We start from the raw sequence: 23,718 nt of genomic DNA on the forward strand, positions 1-23,718 counted from the left end.
GGCGGAAGGGGCCGGGGCCGGGACGTGGCCGGGGCGCGGCTATGGCGGCGATCAAGCCCGGGGGAGGCACCGGCACCAACCTGCTCTTCTCCTCCTCCGCCACCGAGTTCAGCTTCAACGTGCCCTTCATCCCCGTCAGCCAAGCGCCGGCCGCGCCGCCCGGCCCCGCGCTGCTGCCCGCCGGTACGGAGAGAGGGAGGCAGGGAGGGAGCGCAGCCGGGAGCGCGGGGGATGTGGGGGTCCAGCCAGCGCCGGGAAGGGCCGGGGCAGTCCCCAGAGCCGAGCCGGGGCTCTAAGGGGGGCTGCGGGCTCGGTCCGTGCGGGCTCGGTCCGTGCGGGCTCGGTCTGTGTTGGGCTCGACCCGGCGTTGGGGCTCCCCGAGCCGGGTGGTGCCTCAGGAGAGACGCTGCTCGGGATTACATTTTCCGCTTTCCGGCACTTTATTTCTTCTGCTTCCCCCTGCTTAATGCGTGTGTGTGTGTGTGTGGATTTAGCGCTGTGTGTGAGGACGGGCGCGGATCGTTGCGCTCCCAGCTCACCGAGGCGCCGGTGCTTCCATTCAGCGCGTACTGAATGTTTCCGCGTTTTTTAAGCCCCTCTCTCACGTTATCTTCTGATTTGCGGGTTTGAAAATAGCACCTTAAGCAGCCGCTTTAAATATCCTTGCTAATTTAATCCTGGTTCTAATATCCTTTTCTCCTAAAGCTTTAATGGTGTTCCCAACACATGCGCGTGCAATTTACAGTCTGGTGTTCAGGCAGTTTCAGATAAAGGAATGGATTTTTTTGGGAATGTATTCAGTCAGAGATTAAAGCTTGAAACATTAGAAATGCATCTAGGAACAAGATATTTCAAATTTTACTCTATTGTGCATGTTGGGATTGGACTAATGACCTTTGAAGGTCTCCTTTAACCTAAACTGTTTTATGCTGAGTCTTCAAGACTTCATTTCAACACTGTTGTATCTTAGCTGAAATAAGTATTAATATGGCTGGCAACCAGTGTAGTACTTCTCTGTAGATTTAATAAAACGTTTGCTAGTTATGGCTTTGGAATAATTTTTTAGATCAACTACATTTTTTGGATAGGAGGGATAAAAGCATTAAAATATTATTTCTACTTACTTGAAGTATCTAGGTAGTTGATACATTTACTAATTCCTTTATGCATGCCTTATAGTTTTTCTTTCATGCAAATACACATTATTTTTTCATTAAGAAAATAAAACAATTTTTAAGTGCTGATCTGGCTAGTAGCTTTACACAAATGGCTGTCCTGGCAATTTCCTGAACATTTTGAAGCCAGCTGAGGATAAAATCTGATGGGATTTGATTAATGTGGTGAATCTTATTCTCTCCATGTGACTTAAAATTTGATCAGGTGAGGATTCATGGTCTTGCAGGTGGAGTGAATTTCAGTGTCAGAGGTTGTGCCCCATTCTGTGTCAGTCCAAGGCAGGCCCATGTTAAATGTTCTGTTTCCACAGTCAAGTGTACTCACCATCTGTCCAGCCAGGATGTTGTTGGGAACGTCTTGCTGAGTGGAATATTTTGTATTTGTAATCATAATCTTTAATTGTGTAAATGTAGTAAGAATCAATCCAGGGATTTGTTTGACACCTGACAGCCAAGATTAGGGAGCTGTGTGCAGGCATTCATTTGTTTATCTGTCTCCAAGAGTGATTAGTTAGTGGTGTGAGCTATGCAGTTTGACAATAAGATGCATTCTGTGGCTCAGGTGTGGGTGATGTAACCAATATATTTACTGTTAGGTGGGAGGAGTGATCCCAGTGACAACGTGGACTGATGTCACTTGTGGTTGTCTGGTGACAGTCTGTGAATGACAAAGTTCTGCCTCCTGTGGGGAGGGATGTACAGGAGGTTGTCACAGTCACAGGTGAAGACAGGCTGTTCTGTGCATGGGGAGAACACACATCAAAGCTGTACACCTATTTTTAAACATTTGTATGATGTGCTTGTTTTTACAATGTAGTTTTTGCAAAATTAGAAAAATTCCAGATCAACAGTAACGTTTTGTATTGGAAAACTGCATGTGCGTGCATATATATACTTACAGGGTTTTTTTAGGCAGAACTTTTGTCACCCTCATTTTGTAAGGAATGCTGCACTTAGGCTTAAATCTCCAAAACCTATTTGAAACTGGAGAATAGTGGGTGCTTTGTGAATATTCATTTGCTGAAGGCCCTGAGAGCTCTTGGGCACACTGCTGCATGTTTATGGTGGCCTGACACGGCGAGGTGAAGGGCCTGCTCTGCTGCCAGTTGTTGGAGAAAGCTGAGAGTTGACAGCGTGGTTTGCAGTGTGCTTCTCTCTGTCCCACACTGTTTATGAAATGTGAAAGACCTTTATTTAGTATGTTCAGACCTTTTATTTAGTATAAATGGCTTATGCTTGCAGCTGGGAGATGATCCCCAGGCCTGACTTCAGAGTGGTCACTGGGTGTAAGTGGTTTCAGCATTCTCCACACAGAGATTTTGGCTTTGTTCCTCAAAGTGGGATCAAGTGCTGTAAGGGAAAGCAAGAGGAATTTGAGGCAGGTGATGCCTCAAATTGACACTGTCTGTACAGACTAAATAAAAGATGGTTAAAATAGTTCTTTTTAATCTTGGCAGCTGCCTCTTTTATGATTAATTAATTAGAACAGCAGCTTCCTAGGGAGACTCCTCCGTGGATTCCCCTGTACTCCCTTGATGCTCCCTATTACAGTTGTGTTGGCTGTGGATAAAGGCATTTGTTGTTGGCTGCTTGCAGCTGCAGAGATTCTTGGTCTCTGCCTGGGGACTGAGCAGCAGAGATGCTCTGTGGTGTCTTCCCCACAGCCTGGCATAATTTGATTGCCAGGCAGGTGAAACATTGCTGGTTTCTGCAGATGGCACTGACTCTTTGCAAGGTGCTGTTCCCTCAGAAGGCATCCCAGCCTGAGGTGAGCTTGCTGTGAGACCTCAAATCATGACAAACCTCCTTTGTTCCCACTTGTACCTAGGTCACCACAAAGTAGAAAACTGTGATTGATCAGGAGTTCTTTTACTTATTTTCTCCATGTGAAGGGGCATTCATGGCCTTGCATATTTTTAAATCCTCTCTTGCAATTTTGCAGAGTGATTTTTCTGCATGAGAGATGTGGCTTTTATGCAAGTCTAGAGTAGGATTTTTAGAGAGAACTGGACTAAGTCCTGCTTATTAAGTGGCTTGGGATCATGAGTTATGGCCACTTTGCAAACAGATGAGAAACCTTGAGAGGGCTCTGCTGAAGGAGCTGGCAAGAATGGATGGTTTAACTTGTAAGGTTGGCCTATTTAGGAATGTTTTTAAGCTCTATCCTAAAAATAGGAGCCTAAAGTCCTATGCTTAGTAGCTGTTTTCATGGTGAAAGGATATAAACCAAGGTTGTTCTTGCATTTGAGGGATAAGTGAAGTTGGGATTTTAGTGCCTGTCAAATTGCCCTGGGAAAGTCCTGACTCCAGTTATATTTTGGTTTCTTATTTAATATTTGTTGCTTTTTCTGTGTACACTGAGTGACTTTCATGGTCGATTTTAAATGTTCTTGAAGACTTGGTATCTTTTGTTTCATTTTATGATGTGCTAAGTCAAGGATGTGTAAACTTTATGGGGGCCAAGAGTTTTGGCCATAGCTGATGGTATTACAGAACATTTTGACCCCATACAGTGACTTGAAGCTCTCACAAGATCTCTGGTGATCCTTTTGTTTTTGCAGATGATTCTGCAGATGTTGGGGAAGAGGACAGCTTCTTGGGTCAGACATCAGCCAGCCCCAACCCTCCACAGACTTTCAGCTACTTCTCTCAAGTTCCCAGCAGCAGTGATCCCTTTGGGAGTATTGGACAGCCACCCTTAACAACTGTTTCAACACCTGCTGGAGCACCAGCCTTCTCCAGACCTCCCACTTCACTTCCACTCGTGTCTGGGTCCCAGGATGGGCAAAATGCCTTTTCACCACATATTCCCAAATCCCAGTCTTACAGTGCACCACCCCCTTCCCAGGTGGGAATGGCGCCGTACCAGCCCCCTCAGCAGAGCTGTCCCCCACCTGCCAGCGCTGCCCTGCCCACAGGGACCCCGCAGCAGCAGGGCTACAACCCCTACAGGCACACCACCCTGAGCAGCAGGGCCAACCCCTACCTCACCCCTCCCCAGCTGCAGCAGAGCCACCCCCCTGCCACAGCGTCCCCTGTGCCACCCGTGCAGATGTACCAGACACCCCCGGGGCCACTGACACAGGTACGTGACTCCTTCTGGCTGCCACAGCAAAACAAGGCACTTTCCTCTTTCAGCTGTGTATTTAATCTCTTGAAGATTTTTCTTCTCTGCAAAAAAACCCAGAAGAAGTCTTGAACCGTTTACAACAGCAAAAGCTTTTCACTAGAAGTAGCTTGGAACTGTTGTTGCAGGAAACCTTCCTGATCTTTGAAGTGAGTGTACCCTCAGGCTGTAGCTCTGTGAGCCTCTGGGCATCAGAAACAAAGCCAGGTTGTGAAATTCTGTTGCTCTTTTCTGTGGGTTTCTGAGTTTGCTGAGTTTCAGCTGTGTCGCTGCATTTTTTGTGCCTCAGCTTTAAATCAGGTCATTCAGCCATTTCAAAGATATGGGCTAAAATCTCTTTTTCAGCTGGTTTTGTTGGTGAAGGCAGAATTTTTTGAAACTAAGTCACATAAAATTGTCAGCAAATTCTTTGAAACACATTGGTTGAGGATTTTGTGTGATATAAAGCAATGTAATCTTCATTGTTTTCTACCTGCACAAAAGCGTTATTAAAGTAATGCCAATGGGTTAATAAAACCTGGCACGTTTGCCTTGAAGATACCAAAAACTGTTTTTATTTTTGCCTGAGCTATTATTATATTTCTGTTATCGTTAATAAAGAATGTGAAGGTTATATAATGACAAAGCATAGCAGAGGCAGTAGAACCTAAACAGTCTGGAGTTTTAGATTGTATAATTTCAGAACTTCTATTTATTGGATTTTATATATTCTACAATACGTTCCTGCCCTTTTTCCCCCCTTCTAATGTATAATTTTAGAACTTCTATATATTGGATTTTATATATTATAAAATATTTTGGTGCCTTTTTTTTTTTTTTTTTTTTCCTTTTTAATGTATTATCGACCAGTGCAGTTGCTGCTGCTGACATCTGTTGATTTAGTTGTACTGACTGGGATTTTTGTACAATTTGTATGAAATCAGCTTTATGTAGGCTGCTGACCCTTTCAAAATCAGTTACCTTTCTTGTGCCACCAGTGTTACATTTGAGTGTGGAATCTTCCTGTTCTGGTCACTTTGCAGGAAGAGAGCTGTAGCTGAAGCGGCCACTTGTTAAAATTGGGAGTCTTTATGCAAAAGCATAATTATGTGTAAATGAACAATGTGAAGAATATGTTTTTATTTTCATGTCACATTTTGTGGTTTTAAGAAACAAGTTCAGCTCTTTTGAAAATTCAATAGAATATTTGAAATCTCACTGATTTTAGGTCATCATGATGCTAAACAATGGTAGTTTTTAACAGTGTTTATAGAAATGAAATTCACCTTCTTTCACAATTTGAGAAGGTGTAAGTTCTTAAACACATGATGAAGTGGACAATATTTTAGAATGGAAGGTAATGTTCTTGGGGAGAAAAGTATGTTAGAAATAAAGGCTCAGAATATTTTCTATAGTAAAGTATAAAAGATTTCTGTAAAAACCCCATGAGACTGAGAGGCTGAGCCCATCTCTTTTCAGTTTCCACCGTCCCAGTCCCAGCTCCAGCCTGCCAAGCCTGCAGGGCCCCTGGTCCCAGCCCCTCCTGTGCTGCTGCAGAACCAATACGAGCCAGTTCAGCCCCACTGGTTCTACTGTAAGGAGGTGGAGGACAAGCAAATATGGATGCCATTCAGCATTCTGGATTCTGCAAAACTAGAGGAGGTCTATAATTCTGGTAAGTCCTGTCTTATCCAGAGGTGAGCAGAAGGAGGAAAGGAAAATGTTGGGGTAATGCCACTCATGTGTGTGGCAGTAATAAGTAGTGTTTTGAAGATGTGTTTTGTGCCAGTTAATTTCACTGACATCACCACTGCTTGATGCTGTGATCTCAGTGTTGAGATGTACCATCCCAAATAGGTATCAGATTTTCATATAGAGCTCTTTGTTATTTGTGTCTTGGGTGTTCTTTTTGTTAAACTTTGTCAGTTCTGGAATAACTATTTGGGAGTTTTTCCCAAGCTTTTTGTTATGTACAGAGCATATAGGAACATTCTAGAAGCATCACAGTGTTAAAGGTTCTCTGCCATGGTGTGACTGTCAGTCCTAATTGCCTCATATTGATCACAGGAGTGGCTGGGGCTGGGCTGAGAGAGCAGAGATGTGTTAGTGTGGTAAACATGTGTGGCTGTGTGTCCCAGCCCAGCCTCATCCCGACAGCACAGTGCTGAGCACAGGGCAGAGCTGTGTTAGTGTGGTAAGCACACCTGGCTGTGTGTCCCAGCCCATCCTGACCCTGAGGGTGGTGCTGAGCACAGACCAGAGATGTGTTAGTGTGGTAAGCACGTGTGGCTGTGTGTCCCAGCCCATCCTGACCCCGAGGGTGGTGCTGAGCACAGGGCAGAGCTGTGTTAATGTGGTAAGCACACCTGGCTGTGTGTCCCAGCCCATCCTGACCCTGAGAGCACAGTGCTGAGCACAGACCAGAGCTGTGTTAGTGTGGTAAGCACACCTGGCTGTGTGTCCCAGTCCAGCCTGACCCCGAGAGCGTGGTGCTGAGCACGGACGGTGGCCGCTACGACGTGTTCCTGTACGAGCGCGTGAGGAAAGCCGTGTACTGGGACGAGGAGCCCTCGGAAGTGAGGCGCTGCCTGTGGTTCTACAAGGGAGACAAGGACAGCCGCTTCATCCCTTACACTGAGGACTTCAGTGACAAGTTGGAGGTGCGTAAGTCGCAGAGACCTTGTGAGTTCATTGTGTTAATCACCTTAGAAACAGTTCTTTCATGAAGATGATTTTCAGAGTGCACTTTCTGGAACATAAGCAAATCTTGGAAAGAGGAGTGTCTAGAAGGCCATATTGCTCCTGCATCAGTCCTGCATTGCTGTGACATAAAATCTATTGAAGCAATGTGACCCCCCCCTGCACTGGGAATAACGTGCTCTGACTCCATGTTGCAGAAGGCTGAATTAATTGCATTTATTAAGTTACATTATATTGCATTAATACTGTACAATGCTAGAACTATATCATACTAAAAAGATAATCAAGAAAAAACCTGTGACTGTGTCCAGACAGTCATGACACAGCTTTGACCCAATTGGCCAATCGATCCAAACAACCATCACTGGTGTCCAATTAACAAATCACTCTTTGGTAAACAATCTCCATAACACATTCCACATGTGCCAAACAGGAGCAGCAAATTGAGATAAGAATTGTTTTCTTCTTTCTCTGAGCTTTCTCACTGCGTCTCACAGCTTCCCAGGAAAAATCCTAGGAGAGAGAATCATGTCTCTCTCTGTTCAGAGAATGTGAATACCACAAAAATCTGCTTGACTAGTTTTACATGTGACAATTTATATAAAGAAAGTTATGTAAATTTTAGGTGTAGCATTACATGAGGCCACAAAATACTGAGAAGGTTGCCATGCTGATTTGGTGTAACTTGTTTTCTGTTTCAGGCAGAATATAAAAGGGCTGTAACTACAAACCAATGGCATCGGCGACTTGAATTTCCAAATGGGGAGACAATTGTCATGCATAATCCCAAGGTAATGAATTTTGGCAATTGTGTCTTACAGGATTCATTAAGGGGGAGTGAGCAAATGGATGGAAACATAAATTGAATGTGGTCTTAATCTTGCATGAAACATACCAGTTGTTTGTTCTAGGTGTGTGTGCATTAAAGATGATCAGGTTTACAGAACACTGAACTTGTTGTTGCTTCAGTGTGCTGTCATGTGGTTAAAAGACAGTGCTTTCTGAAACCCAAAGAGAATAAGGGTTTGCATAGTAAATATTTTGGCTAAGGATAACTGGCAGCAAATGGTAAGCAGTTTGAATTAGTTTAACCTCAGTCTGTACCAAATGAAATTAAAACAAAGAGCTTTAATGTGGAGAAGAGCATTAATCCAGCTATAAGGTAAATAGTTTCTTTGGGGCCTGAGAAGGTTTCTGCTTATTTTTAGGCCATGAGAAAGTAGAGCAAGACAAGCTTTAAAAATGAACAGTCGCATGTTCTTCATGAGACTTCATGGACTTCAGCCTTATTGATCAATACTGTTAACTGTTCACTTATCACAGATACAGAAATTAATACACAGAACTATCCAAGGGACAGAAAGGATCATGGTTGCTCCTACTTAAAGTGTTTAATAATCCTGATTAGAGAATTCTGTCCAGTAAAAATCTAGAGAAGGAGCATTTAAACCACTTGATATCATAAATATGAGTTGAGACTGTAAGTCCTATAAACAACCGTACTACTGAATTACCCACTTTTTAGCTTTTTTGGACTACTTCAGATGCTATTCTTCCCTGAAAAGCACTCCACTCATTTTTTTACGTTTTCTCCTTGTGATAGGAGAAAATACCTATAAATCAGGTAGCATTCAGTTTCCTCACATTAGCAGTCATCTGCTAAGGAAGAGTGGATACTGGAGACTAGGAAGGAGGAGCTTGAATAATGCTTGGCTGAGGAGTTAAAATGGTTCAGAATTGCTGAGCAGGCCCAGCTTCTTCACCTAGTGGTTACTTTGAGTCATCTGTTTTCTTTTCACACTAATGAGGATTTTGTGGAAGAAAACACTTGATTTTCAGATGCAAGGTAAAGCAATCAAAAAGTATGTTCAACCATGCAGTGCTTTCAGACTAACAGTGTGAGTCATGAGGTTTTTCTGTGATGGGAATTGGACACTGTGTTTGTTCCAGGTCATAGTTCAGTTCCAGCCTTCTGCCACACCAGATGAATGGGGCACCACTCAAGATGGGCAGACAAGGCCAAGGGTAGTGAAACGTGGAATTGATGATGATCATGATGAGATTCCTGATGGTAGGTGATGAGATTCCTGGTGTACTTGGGACAGTCTGCACTGGGAGCAGTCAGTTTGGATCTGTGCAGAAGCTGGACAATAGTAGGTGGAGTGGCTGTGTGCTGTTCATACCTGGAGTCTACAAGTTAAATTTATTCCTTCATCTCAGCTGTTTGCTGAGGTTTTCTGGTTTTGGGGTGTTTTAATCAAAGGAGTCCTGTGGGCTCTGTTATGTCCTGAACCATGTTATGTAAAAGACTTTATTAAACAAGTGTGTATTACACTTGCTACACTTGCTAGACACTGAACTGCACTCCTGCTGTACATATTGGTACTCTGAATGTTTTCCTTTTTGTTTTTTTTTTCCTACAGGAGAAATGTCCCAAATTGACCATCTGGTATTTATGGTTCATGGCATAGGTCCTGTATGTGACTTGAGGTTTAGAAGCATTGTTGAATGTGGTAAGTTTGGGCTTGTATAATGAGCAGTTGTATTCTTGCTGTTTGAATGTGGCTCTCTCTAGCTCATATTCAAATAAGCATATATTTATATTTTTTTTTTTAAAGAAAAGTCTCTGTTAACAAATTTAGTTTTTTCATTATTATTTTCCAAAGGCAGAATCTGTGTTCTGTCAAACTTGAAGCTTTAGCTGTTATTACTAGTACTCAATATTACACTTGTGTGGTGATTTGGGTTTTGGGATGTGTAGTGAGGAGTTTTTTTGGTTGATTGGTGTTTTTGCTTTTTCTTTCTATGGTGTGAGTGGATGTGTTTGCTTTGCATGGCTTGTATGTGTGGTGTGGTTTTGTGTTTGCTTTTTTTTTTTTTAATACATTCTGTTACAACCGAGTAAATAAAGCAAGCCCTGTCTGCTTATGGAGTGAACAGGCAGTCATTGTGAGATAAATAGAAGCTTGCTAAAAAATCCACTCTAACAAAAATGTGTACCTTTTTATTGTTAGGATAGTAATATTTGGAAAGATTTTCCCACTTTCCATCATTTGTATTCTATCTGGGAAATTAAGGGGAAGGAGGAACTATGTGTTACTTGAGTACTGCAGCTATCAAATTTTCATTATTCTTTTTCTTCACAGTTGATGATTTTAGGACTGTTTCTCTGAAGTTGTTGCAGACTCACTTTAAGAAGTGTTTGGAGGAACGCAAAGTGAGCAGGGTGGAATTCCTTCCAGTTCACTGGCACAGTTCTCTGCATGGAGATGCAACAGGTGTAGACAGGTGAGGTGAGGGTGTTGTTTAATGTTGAAAACATCTTAAAAGCTACTGTTTAATGGGTTATGGAAAGTGAAGAAAAAGAGTAGTTGATATGCACATGACTGGATTAGAGAACTGCAGATTTTTTTTTAATTAACATTTTGATGAGGAGTATTTGGAAGGCTGGAAAGGCATGAGGTGTATCTCTTGTTTATTTTGATGCACTCAACTTTCCAGTACTGGATTTGCATGTGAGTGGCCAATGTATGATACTTGATGATGAGTGAGTGTGTAGTGATTGTGATCACAAGGATGAAGTGGTTAGCCTGGAGATGTTTTGTCCATGAGGTGTGCACAGTTTAGAGTGGAGAGGTTTCTAATCTTTACTTTCCTGCAGTCTGAGTTTGACCCTAGCAGTTGTTTCTGAGGAAGGCATTGAGCCCTCTGTCCAGTCCTAGAGGAGTGCCTGAATTATGATTAGGGACTTGAGTTAAGGAGTTCTTTTTTTGAAGCAAAGTATCTGTATTTGGGTAGGAGTGTTACAGCATTTAAAAATTTGCTTTAAATCCCTTCTCTTTGCCTACCCCTTTGCTGTGACTTCACATTTCAAGCTGTTTCCCTTGCTCAAAGCTGGGGAGTAAAAATTGTGAGGGTGGCAACCTGTGCCACTTAAAGCAATGCTGATGTTCTCCAGACTGTTGTAGCTCAGTCAAATCTATCTTTTTTCCTCCAGTCGTGGTGTTTTATTTGCATTTGAGCACTGCATGAGGAAGGATCCTTATTCTGTTAATCAAACCAGGCAGTCTCAAGTCTATTGCAATTCCAGTGCAGCTGTCTTGACTCCAGGCAGGCAGATGGTGGTGCCAAGCTTTTTCTTCACTATTACCATTCAGTGATTCTAATTTTATATGTGAGTTCCTTTTCCTCTTCCACTTCAATCTGCTCACCAAACTTCCTTGGTACTTTGAGAGCAGTGTTGGAATAGAGGAGAGGTTATTTCGGGCATCCCTTCAGCCTGAAGAGAAAGAAAAGGAGCTGTATCTTTCTCAAATATTACAATCAGCAGGTAGCATTAATGTGTGACTATGCAACGAGTCCTGAAGGCTGTATGGCTTTTTAAAATCGCTTTAGAGACCCTTTCTGTAGCATTTACATTGCATTAATTTCAAAAGCTAACCAAGTTCTCACGAGCATTTCTCAAAAGCCTTTCAAGCTTTTAACGATTCTGTGTTACCAGGAACATAAAGAAAATCACTTTGCCGAGCATTGGTCGCCTGAGGCACTTCACCAACGAAACGCTGCTCGACATCCTGTTCTACAACAGCCCCACGTACTGCCAGACCATCGTGGATAAAGTGGGCATGGAAATGAACCGCCTGTACGCGCTCTTCATGAGCCGCAACCCCGACTTCAAAGGGGGAGTCTCTGTGGCTGGGCACAGCTTAGGTGATTGTCTGAGGAATGCTGCTTTTAGCCCAAATCAGTTCTTCTTAAAAGGAAAATGGCCTCTTTGTTATGCCTCAAATTAGCTGTTAGGGCAGGGCGGTCTGTCAGAAAACAGCTGACAAACTCCTCTCTACAGCTGAGTTCATCAGGCTTTCAGAGAAAGTTAGTACTTCCCTTTGAGAAAACTTAGTGTCTAATCTGTGTTTAAAAGTTAACAGGTTATCTACTGTCTGTTAGGTGGGTGATGTCTATGTCTCAGAACCCCCAGTTCGTAAAAGTACAATCAGTTTTTGGAAGATAGAATAAGTGTTAGAGCAGAATATTGACATACTGGTTTGGACTGGAACTTTTCCTCCAGTTCGTCAGTCTCAGGAGTTTAAGGAAAAATAGTTTAGTCATGGCAACTACATAAAGCATAAACAGGGAAGAAAAGGGGTCGCTTTTAACTGAGAGGGATTATATTCAAGTTAATATATGCGTATTTTAATTCAGCCATCTCTTGATCTGTGACATTACTATTGCATATAAATCTTGCTCAAGATTTAGGAAGAGGAAAACCTCTACTTTTCCCAAATCAACTCTAATTCCTGTTTGCAGGTTCCTTAATTCTATTTGACATACTGTCTAACCAGAAGGACTTGGCTTCATCAGTAAATTCTGGACCATTCTCTGGTGTTAATGGGAGTGTGAAGGACGTGGCTGTTCATGATAAACAGGTAATTTGCATGCTGGTCTTTCCAGGCCTATAGATCTGGAATTTTCAATCTTTTTTTTCTTAACTTTTCAGAATTTATTAGCTGATCCAAGTTTGTGGGTTTTGATAGTACATTAAGCACGTTAATGGAAAGATGCTGTTTTATAAATATTGTCATTTCTCAGGACAAATTAATTAGATCTGTCTTAAGTTTCAAGTAGGCCAGTAATGAGTTTTGATGGTGAATATCAGCTTTGACCCTTGTGAACATGTAACTTGGTCTAACAGTAAGTGATGGGCAGATGTATAACAGAATCTGTGTTTAGACTAGAAATGGTGATCAGTTGTTTGAGGAATAAAAGGGAGCATTTTTGAGTGTGTTATCTCTCATAGTAATTTTTAAATCTTTATTTTGCAGTTCCATTTTAGTGGAAAGCCTTTATCCTGCTTCACTGAAAATGGATATATATTTACAGAGCTTGCTTGATAATGTTTTTAAGAGAAACTAGTTAAACTTGGTTTTACTTGCTGCTTACTGGTTGTTCACTGTTAGAGGGTGTGATTCTGTTTGTGTGCTGTTTTGTTGAGATGACTGAAGATACCAGTTCCTTGGGCTCCTCCATTGCTACTTCTGCTGATGACCTTTGTGAGGCTGAAGCAGAGGAGGATGTTCCCACTCTGCAGAAGACTCTGGAAATGCTCAGTTTGGCAGAGTACGTCAGCACCTTCGAAAAGGAGCGGATCGACATGGAGTCCCTGGTATGGAAATGTTCACTTGACTTTTAGGGGCTGCCCAGGGAATGGAGGTTTATGTCAGGCTTTTTTTCTCGTTGTTTTTGTTTTGGTTTTCCTCTCACTTCTGTGGCCATGAGAGCAGTTGCAAAGATGAGATAGTCAATCAACTTGAAGTCTGAGTGTTCTGCAGCTCTTGTTGTTTTTTCTTGATGTGGTATATCTGCCCCAGTTATGTTAAGGCACTTTGTGTCATGTCTTCTTAAGTTTTTGTATTTTCTGTAGCTTTATAAACTGACTTAACAAATTCATAAGTCATTGCCAGTATGAAATTATTCATTTTATTAGAAAAGTTGAATGTACTTTTTTTACTAGAAAAATATATTTTGATGTGTGTGTTTGATGCTTGTTTCTTTAGCTCATGTGTACAGTTGATGATCTGAAGGAGATGGGCATACCTCTTGGACCAAGAAAGAAAATAGCTAATTTTGTAAAAGACAGAGCAGCCAAGCAGGTAAATACATATTTCAGGGTGGAAATTAAAAGTTGTTAAGCAAATGTAACTGACTTCCTTGCTGTGGAGTAGCTTCTATTCTTGAACACTCTTGTTAACATCCTGAATATATTAAAGGAATTTTGACAGCTGTGAAATTAACCTTTTTTTCTCCCTAACTTTAAAACTTTTCTCAAAAGGAACAGAAGAAAGCAGTAGCAGAAAAGAAAGCAGTGCTGGCTGCCACACTCCAGACTCAAGAAGACACCCAGAAATCAAAAGAGGCAATTTCTTCTGTCTCACCTTCAGAGTCTGGTCAGATGCACTCAAAGAGGAAGCTCCCAGTTGGTGCATCTGTGTCTTCTGTGAACATTGACTATGAATATTTTGAAGTTGGAACTGGCCAGGTGAGACTGTGCAGATCTAAATGATTTGAACAATTTAAAGGATTTGATCAATCCTCTCTTTTTACTATAATTTTTTTTTAATGTTGATGATACTTTGCTAGTTCCTTTGAAGCTGACGGTTCTGAGCGATGATGTGTCTGATTTCTGTCTGGTAGGTTTCTGTGGTTTACAGTGCACTGGACTTTGAACCAGATATTTTCTTTGCTCTTGGTTCCCCTATTGGTGTGTTCCTTACTGTGAGGGGTGTGGAGAAGATTGATGAAAACTACAGACTCCCTACCTGCAAGGGGTTCTTCAATATCTATCACCCAGTGAGTAGCACTGCTTTTGACATTTGATTGTAGTTGAGGTAGACGACAAAAAAGGCAGAATACTAAGTTCTACCTTCTGAGCATTACACCTCTTGTTCCTCTATGTACATTTCCTAAAACACTTCCAGGCATGGGTTGTTTTCATAATATTTGCCTTGTTTCTTTTCAGAATTAAGGAAGTGTTTTTGGTGGGAGTTGTTAGGGGTTTTTTTAATTAATTTGAGGCCACTCTTGTGGATTTTTATGGAATATTTGTATTTTTTACATGCAGTGTTTGTTCTCCTCTGTCTCATTTTGTTTAACAATTTTAGGTTGATAGAGATTGAGTGCAAGGAAATCTTGCTGTTTTGTTTCTTCATTAGAATCTTCTTCTGTAGGAGAACAAGACCAAAGAAGATCATGAACCTGCTTAATTAGTCATGAACTGAATTTCTGTAAATTCAAATAGTGCAGAATTCAAAAATGGTTATTTATAATCCATAAATAGGGATTTTTTTCACTGAGATGTGATAATTGGAATAATTTTAAAGATAATTAAATGACAATGTGTTGTCTCTTAACAGCTTGATCCAGTAGCTTACAGGTTAGAACCAATGATTATTGAAGACATGGATTTAAAACCAGTTCTCATTCCACATCATAAAGGCAGAAAAAGACTTCATCTGGGTAAAAAGAAAACTTGTTTCATATGGATCCTATTCATTATTTCTCATTTGATGCATTAGAATATTGTAAGATTTTAAGAGATTAATTCATGTCCCTGGATATCTGACTCCATATTTTTCCTAAACATCACAGGTGATTTCACCCAGCCCCATAAGTTGGGCATTCACAATTACATTCAAAAGTAATAATTATATTTCCTCCAGATTGAACTTTCTCTTTACCAAAGTTCCATTAAAACATTGCTGTACATTGCTTGATCTCCTTCATTTCTAAGAAGCTGTGAAGCAGAAACTAAATTTATTGGTGTCCCTAATGACCACCATGATGTGTTTAGCCAGAGCCTGTTCAGTGTTGGAAACCCTGAGGGAAAAAAAAGGAGGTTCTGGAGCCACTGAAGGGCAGAGACTGATTTTGTTGCTCCTGGGTGCACTTCAGACCAAGGTGCTCTACTTGAATTTTGCACATCTAATAAGGAAAGTCAGTTTTTCTGTTGTGCAAGTTCACAGAGCCCTCCTGAAAGCCTCTGTTCAGGCACTTGGAGAGATTCTGCAGCATCTGTCCTTTGGAATTGTCCATTACAGTGAGTCTGCTTTGCTAGACTACACAAGATACTTAATTCAGGTTACAGTTCTCTAAAAGTGTGCATAGTAAAGGAGCAAAATATGGTCTATTGCTCCTTACTGTTTTGACTTTGATCTAGGTGGATTTATTGACCCATTCATTAAGAAGTCAATTGTGTATTAATTGCATTTCACCTAATCTTTTAAAATGGAATAGAGAAGCACTAAACACACATTATGACATAGCAGGCTTATTTCCCCTGGTAATTGGGATGTTTATTAAACAGAACCTTATCATTCTGCTTTTAGTTGGTAATTTTAAATCCTTCTGAAGTAAATTTTTTGTGTTTTTTCTTTCTCAGAGCTGAAAGACTCTCTGTCTCGGATGGGATCTGATCTGAAGCAGGGCTTTATTAGCTCTTTGAAGAGTGCGTGGCAGACCCTTAATGAATTTGCACGTGCTCATACATCTTCAACCCAGCTGCAAGCAGAGCTGGAGAAAGTAGCAAACCAAATTAAAGAGGAGGAAGAAAAGCAGGTGGTGGAAGGTACATGGACACATTATTGTTTTTTCTGTAACTTGTCTCAAATAAGTTGACACTTGAGTATCTCAGTGACTGTTTGCTATTGATTTTCCTGACCCTGTTAAGGAGGTCTCTGCTAAACACCAGGTTCCCACCAAAGCTGATCCTCCTCAGCTGGGTGTGGGAGAGAATTACAATGAAAGCTTTGTGGGTTGAAGTGAGTTCAGGGAGAGATAACTCAGCAGTTACTTCTTAAGAAAACTGTTTAAATTGTTAGGAAAGAAGTAAGCCTATAGTTCAGTAACATTTCTGAACCATGCTGGGCGGTTCAGGTTATTATTGTCTCATCAAAAACACTTGGAAATTACAGCAGAAAAAATAGGTAATATTTCTTAATTACAGTAAAGCAGGCTGTACTTGAAAATAGTTTAAATGTGAAACTCTTTGATTTTAGCTGAGAAGATCACTGAAAGTCCAGACCCTCCAAAAGATGAAGATGTTTCGGTGAAGGTTGGGATGCTGAATGGAGGGCGTCGCATTGATTATGTTCTACAAGAGAAACCAATAGAAAGCTTCAATGAGTACCTGTTTGCTTTGCAGAGTCACTTGTGCTACTGGTAAGGGGAGATAGCTGTGACTCCAGAAATGCTCTTAAGGGACACAGTATATGTGATTGTCCAGGAGTGTCAGGCTCAGGGTGTTGTGCTTGGATGTCACTATTTGTTAATCCTATTTCAAAGTAAAATTCTGTGTTAGCACACAGTGAACAAATCTGTTTGCCATAAAGACATTGCACACTGTTCTCTTGACCTTTGACACTCCAAACAAGCATTTTTAGCTACTGCCATTTTCAGAACAAGGAGAATTCTGGAAGCGTTTTTGCAACTGTAGCTTTTTAAATAAAACTGTTCATGAAGGATTTTTATTAGAGTACAGTAAGAGGTAAAACTTAATTGCTTCTTCTGGCAGAGCAAAGGATATGTGAACTATTTAACAACACATCTTGGTGTATAATAGCCAACCTTGAGTGCTGTGAGCCCTGGGCTCTGCCAGGGTGACCCGGTGGTGGCAGTGCCGTTCCACAGGCAGGGTTGAAGGCACTGGAATTCCTTCCACAGGGTGGCAGCCGATCTCTGACAGCATTTTAAACGCTTGGTACCCGTGGCTGTTTTTTTGTCATTCGAGTAAGGAAGATAAGCACAGTGATTAATGACCCAAATAGGAGAGCATTTTTTCCTAAGGAATGGAGGGAAAAGCTTTAAATGAAATGCTCTGAGTGTTGGAGAGATTGAAGCTTTTATGTTGAACCTTCTGCTAGCTTGTTTGCTGCTCATTTAATGCAGAGGCCATCAAGAAATGTCTGTGCTGAATTGTGGAAAATACATGTATTCACTTAGCTTGCCTGTTTAGTTCTGTACTGGTGTTCTGCAAATTATGTTCCTCACGTTTGGAGGATCACAGTTCTGACCATTTCAATCTCCTTCACTGGCTCCCTATATCATTTATTTTAAAAAGCACAGAAAGCTGTCCTCATCTAACAACTCCGGCAGCTCTGGAACTTTGTTAAAATTTCCCTGTTTAGCATTGTTATTTTGTTGTATTGTTAATGTGTGTTTAAATAGCATTTTATAGATGAAGAAGAAAATTAAGTCTCTTCATGGTAAGTTTAGATTCAGACAGCCTGAATCTCTGATTTTGGAAAAGAGGAGGGAAAACAGCCACTTGAAAACATGGCACTTGAATTATACTAATCTTTAAATTATTGGAGAGCTATCTAACATTTCAGTGGCAAGCAAGAGAGGAAGACTATGGGTGTTTAACATAGTCTGTTTACAATTAAGGGCCTGCCAGTTAGAGAAGAATTAGAATATTGCTGCTAGAACTTGGCTAATTAGTGGAGTGGGACAAAATGAGTAGAATGAAATGTGGAATATATTCAGGAGTAAAAGTGATACATTATTTCAGGAGATTAAGATGAGGAAGTAACAGCAAAGAAGAGGATAGAGGAGGAGATTTAGAGTTGCAGCATAGGATGTTAGGGAGGACAGGAGGAGGAAATGCCCTAGAAAAAAGGTAAATGCATAGGCTAGGGTTGATAGCAGAACTAATTCAAAACTTGGGTAGAATTACAGCTTGAAGGAAGCTGGTAGAGGTAAGGCCATGTTCATAAAAAATAAATACTAGGCCAAGAGGTTGTGCAGACTTTTTGGAGAGTTGAAATAAGATGGAATGTGACTTAGTTCAGTATGGTCCATCTTCTAAGTCTCCTATCTTTTTCCTCTTTTTTTCCCCCCTTCCCTTTTTTTCCTTTTGTTTGATTTATTTCATTCTTTGTAGGGGATCTGAAGACACTGCCTTGCTGTTTCTCAAGGAGATATACAGGACCATGAATATCAATCCTGAGCAGCCACAGCATTGATGTAAAAATATGAATTTGTAAGTTTGCTCTAATGTAACTTCAGTCCTCATATCAAATTCAGCTACAGCTTAGATGTCTTTACTTTCCCATTCTTCTCTGAAGTTTAAATTATGAAACAGACAGCCATTAAATGTCATTTTGATTGCCAAAACAATTTCTAAACTTGAATGCAGAGGAAGCCTTTGAGTTCTTCCTTTCATTTCCAGAAGATATCTGATGTTATTGCTTTTGGTACTGGATAATAATTGCCACTACAAATACAACCAAAAGATGATCTCTTTCTTATGCTTCTTCCTCAGTTCTGTTGTTCAGTGAATGTTAAAGAATAGGAAAATTTGGTGAAATTTGATATGATGAAACTTTATTTACAGTGCAGTAAGAACCCCAAAAGTGTTTCACTAGTGTAATGTAAATACTGGATTGGTTGACCAGTGGTGCACATTTGTCAGCAAAAAGCTGTTTGTCTCCTAAGAAGGTGTTAAACATTGCTATTGATAAAGTACTGAGACCTTTATATAGGGCAGTATTTTATGGCATGGCAATTTGCTTTGAAAAGAACCCAAATACATGTTACAATTGAGTATCTTAGAGCTGAAATATTCTTGCAGGTATTTTTATTTTAAGATGTAGGTTTCCAAACTAAGGATCGGTATTGTACCAGTTTGCATCACTGAATGTTACAGAAAAGAAAATGCTTTCTTTTGAGAGGCAGGGAAGAAATAATATGCACCTTGCCTTTTTGGAATCATACAAGATAGTTTCTGATGTATTTCTCCATTTTCAGAAGAGCTGATAATGTCAAGGTACATAAATACCCAGCATGAAGAGAAATGCTTGACATTTCAGAGGAATATTTTAGGTATCTTTCATTGCTACCATACAGTTTTAGTACTCTTTTGTAACAGAATGATTCTGATGGTCAGTTGATAGCAGATTTTTTTTTTTTTTTAATAAAATGTCAAGGCTGATCAAATGAATTTCTTTAAAGCATGGAGAAGTAAAAGGAAAAAGGCACCAGCTGGCTGCACAGCTCTGACAGTGGTATATCAGTCATCACAATGGCTTATGCACAGTCTCAAGTTACAGTGGCAGAATTTTTTCTCTACTTCTATTTCTTTATGCTGGCTCTGGTTGGGATCATAGGGATCTCACTGCAAAGGAAATGCCTTTTAGCCTCATTGCAGGGGGGAATGGGGTGTGATGATTTATCAGTGCAGAGCTCAGAGGAGTTTGTTGCTCAGCTGCAGCAGACACTGGGATAATTGTGGTTTTTTCATTGAGAACGACACTGTTGGGGGACAGATTAGCAGGATGTCACACAGCAAAGCACAGTCAGGGAAATCTGTAAATCCATCAGGAGTTGCTCAGAATGTCCCCCAGCACTGGCTTGACTGGACAGGGTTTGAGACTGGGATTCAATACCAGAGGCTTAAAAGGGAGGGCAGAATGCACTGAAGTGGTGTCTTGGGAAGGCTGCACACCACAAGACCAGGATCTTTTCCACATGACAAGAAATGTCTTTACGTGTGCTGTGTTAAATATTATCACATCACAAGGAATCTGGAATTACTGAAGTGGAAAATTCTCCCTCAGTGTTAGCAGTCATGTGCATTTTTCTCTTTTTTTCTGTTCTTTTCAGACCTTCAAATGTGAAGGGTGGCAGTAATTATTATCAGTGGTGCCTCTGACAGCAACATCCACTTTATTTTGCATGAGTGACTTGATTTAGATCTTCTAGGAGCTGCTCTTTATGAAACAGTAGTGTAAGGTTTCATATAAACAATGGAAAGAGGTGCACCAGCAGATTAAACCTTGGACATATGAACTGTCACCATCCTCACTAGGATAATTTATTACCAAAAGCTAAAGAATCTAAAAGCTGGTTAAAATGTATAATGAATGACATCCTATTAGCAGTCGTTGTGAGCTTTTTCTGTTTGCAGTTCTAATTGCCAATTTGTGTCCACAGAAAGTACATTTCAGAGGCTTACTGTATGAAAAGTTTGTTTAAAAACCTGTGAATTTTTAGATCTTTTTGAGCCCTCTTGAAATTGAATGGTGGCATATTTAATATGATTAGTACTACTGCAGGAATAGAAAAACTGACAGATTTCCTATTTCCAGTATGTCCATGTTCTGTTCTCTCTGCACAGCCACACCTGTTGCTCCAGCAGACCTGGTGAAAAACCCTCTGAAGAACATCTGGTATTTTCATAGTTGCATATGAGAGGATAAACATCAGAGGTCTTTTTCCTGCCAGTCCAGAACTTGCTTGGATTCTACCTTCTTGTATCACTTCAAGCAAACTTAAGTTATGAGATGATCAGGACTGTCTGTCATTCAGGAGATGGATGGAACGACACAATTTTGATCTTAAATCAGCTCAGTTGTACCATTGCCAAATAGAAGGTGATTGAAGGTTTTTTTGGCACACAGATCATAACTTCTCTCCTGTCTCAGCTGGCTGCCAGATATGCTTTGCCTACCAAGTAACATGTCCTTAGTAAAAAGGACTTGATGAGAAACAGCAATAATCTACTTTTCTTGACACATTTGTTCATGCCCCTTTAAGAAATGAAATGTGAACTGAAGTTATAACCATCTTCAATACAGATTACACAAACCAGTTCATATTTACTAAAAACTAGCAACCAGAATGATTTTCTTACTATTGTAAGTGTGATGGAGATTATTTTATAAAGACCTTTTTAAGCCTCTGTTAAGAGTTTTATTGTGGCTTTTTTTAAGTAAAAATGAACTTTTGCCTTTGAAAATATTAGAAGTTTGTTACAGCTAGTTCAGTGTTCACATATCCTGAAATGAGGAACGATTTAAAATGAAATTTTGTTCTGGTAATTATAGAATCACAGACTATTGTAAGTTAATTAAGGCAATTTTAGTGAATGTAGGCTGCAGTTATGAGAACTAAAACACTTACCTTGACCTTGCAGTTTGACATCTCAAAACTGTTACTGTAAATAGGAACCTGAAGCTTATGGGTGCTAGATAATAATCTAGGTTCAGCCCTGCAATCCAGACTCCATTTCCATGTAGTGAGGTTGAGGTGAGTTAGGTATTGTGAAACCCTTGGAATTAATGTCTCTGAGTACTGAACTTCTTTAGCTTTCCTCCGGCTTCAATTTATACACACATTGTGACTTTAATTCATATTAGTGGCATAACCATATTCCTGACTATTTGACTCTGTTATTGCAGTAAACAAATTTTGAAATTCAGTATGTTTCTTTTTTTCCCTTGATATATGTAAAATACACATTATTGTGTATAGAAATTGATGGCTGTAATTAAAATTACCTTACTTCCAATGGGTCTTTTCAACAACGTTTTGTATTCAATCACAAAATATAGCTTGGAGGGTTGCTTAGTCCAACTTCCCTGCTTAGGGTCTTGTTCAAAGCTGGAGATCTTTGCCTCTCTGGCCATGTTGTAATGTTTGACTTCTAGGCTTGCAGGTTTTTTTCTGATACACAGTTGAAATTTTCTGGGTGGGGCTCGTATCTGTGGCTTTTTGTCCTTTCTCTGCATCTTCAATAATAACAACTCTGTCTTCTCTTGTACTCTCACATTTGATAATTAAGGACAACAATGAGATTTTCCTCTTTGGCTTCTCAAGACCCAACACTTCCCTTGGCATCTTTTGCCTGCCATGGGCTGTGACCCTCTAGGGAGTCTTGGGGCTTCCCACTGAACTGGCTTTCCAAAATCCTTCTTGCTCTGGGGAGAAAGTTTGCAAGTTTGGATGAAAAGAAAACTTTTTATCCAAAACAGACAAATAAATGTATTTGTATCTTTATAAATTAACCTTTCAGACAGAAATTTTTAAGCTTTACAATGTCTTTTGTTAGTTAGAATACAAATTTTATATATATATATAACTATATATACACAATCCAAACACCATGGCCACTGGCCTCATTTCCATGTTAAATATCAGAGTGGAGGTTATATACATTTGTATTTAACAGCTCTGTGCCACACTGAGCAGTCTGATGAATTTGCTTAAATAGCATTTTTAACAAGGTGCTGGGCTGTGACACATCCCCTTGGGAGGGGACAGCAGCACCAAGGACCAGTCAGATTTTTTGGGTATGTGAGAGGAGTTGCTGCAGGGGGACCCTGGCAGGCAAGGAGCTGCCTCTGCAATGGAAGGGGGAGCAGGAGGATGCTGCAGGAATGAGGAGCACCTGGAGTGCAGAAATTGGTTTGGGAACATGGCATAAAAATTAGTTCTAGTTATAGAAACAAAAAATGGGCTACAACTACACTAATGAGCCATTCTTACATCTTAAAAACAAATGGAAGTTTGGACATGAAGGAAAAATGAGTGTAACCTGTGGTTATATAAAACAAACAAACAAAAAAGAGATCATAGTGATTTAAAATCTGCTGCAAATGAATACTTTGCTTCCTCAGCAGAAATCTTCCTTGTGTGCTGCAACACACACCATACACAACACAGCTTCCAGTATATCCAGTAAATTTTGATGTATTTTTGTATGTATTATAATGCATTATTAAACAGGTAAGTTTGATTACACTTTAATAAGCCAATCCATGTACAAAAATGTAAAGTTTCCCTGCTATATTTAGTCAAGTCTATTCATTCCCGTCCTGCCTCGATAGCGACATCATTTTCATCTGTGCTGAAGTGATTGTGAGTATTTAAAAAAAAAATATTGTCTAGAAGACAGAATAAAAATATCTATGGAACAGGGCATAGAGAGAAAGTGGAAAAAATCACCTCCCAAAGTCCTTCATGAAGGTGGCAGCATTTCTGCAAATATCTTGGCTAGATGATTTGTTAAGGGACTATTCTTTCTCAGAGCTGAGCTCTGTCAATAAACAAGATTAGTTTTGCTTTTCAGGCCATCCTTTGTACAAATATATGTGGTTTCAGCCACTGGAAGTCTCTTTGTTAATAGGGTCATGATACAAGTTTATTGATTGAGATGTGGTGACATCTCATATTGAGTGATTTGTGAAATCCTCTCAGGAGATAACACTTAGTGGTGCCTGACAGCAGCATCAAAAGGGCTATTACCAGAAACTACAAACTGAGATGGAATTAAAAATTAGGTATAAATGCATATGTATATATTATGTGTTTATGTAATGAGGCACCTGTTTGAAAAGTCCTGAGGGCAGAAGAGGGATTTCTCCTGTATCATCAGTGCTTGATTTGCCAAGGGGCTGAGAGCCT

At 40.3% G+C, this 23,718-nt stretch overlaps 1 protein-coding gene across 1 annotated transcript; it reads left to right on the plus strand.

Annotated features, from left to right (window-relative positions):
* Window positions 1-41: 41 nt before the first annotated feature.
* SEC23IP (SEC23 interacting protein) lies at window positions 42-21,823 on the plus strand. Its single transcript, XM_072931305.1, has 19 exons — window positions 42-183; window positions 3,737-4,260; window positions 5,761-5,956; window positions 6,748-6,941; window positions 7,683-7,772; window positions 8,932-9,052; window positions 9,405-9,494; window positions 10,128-10,269; window positions 11,483-11,691; window positions 12,289-12,407; window positions 12,974-13,144; window positions 13,536-13,631; window positions 13,811-14,017; window positions 14,173-14,328; window positions 14,892-14,994; window positions 15,917-16,102; window positions 16,533-16,695; window positions 18,416-18,514; window positions 20,651-21,823. The coding sequence occupies exons 1-18, from the start codon at window positions 42-44 to the stop codon at window positions 18,495-18,497; spliced, it is 2,991 nt and encodes a 996-aa protein (XP_072787406.1). The 3' UTR covers window positions 18,498-18,514; window positions 20,651-21,823.
* Window positions 21,824-23,718: the final 1,895 nt, after the last annotated feature.

This window comes from Taeniopygia guttata, chromosome 6 (assembly GCF_048771995.1).
Source record: "Taeniopygia guttata chromosome 6, bTaeGut7.mat, whole genome shotgun sequence".
NCBI lineage: Eukaryota > Metazoa > Chordata > Aves > Passeriformes > Estrildidae > Taeniopygia > Taeniopygia guttata.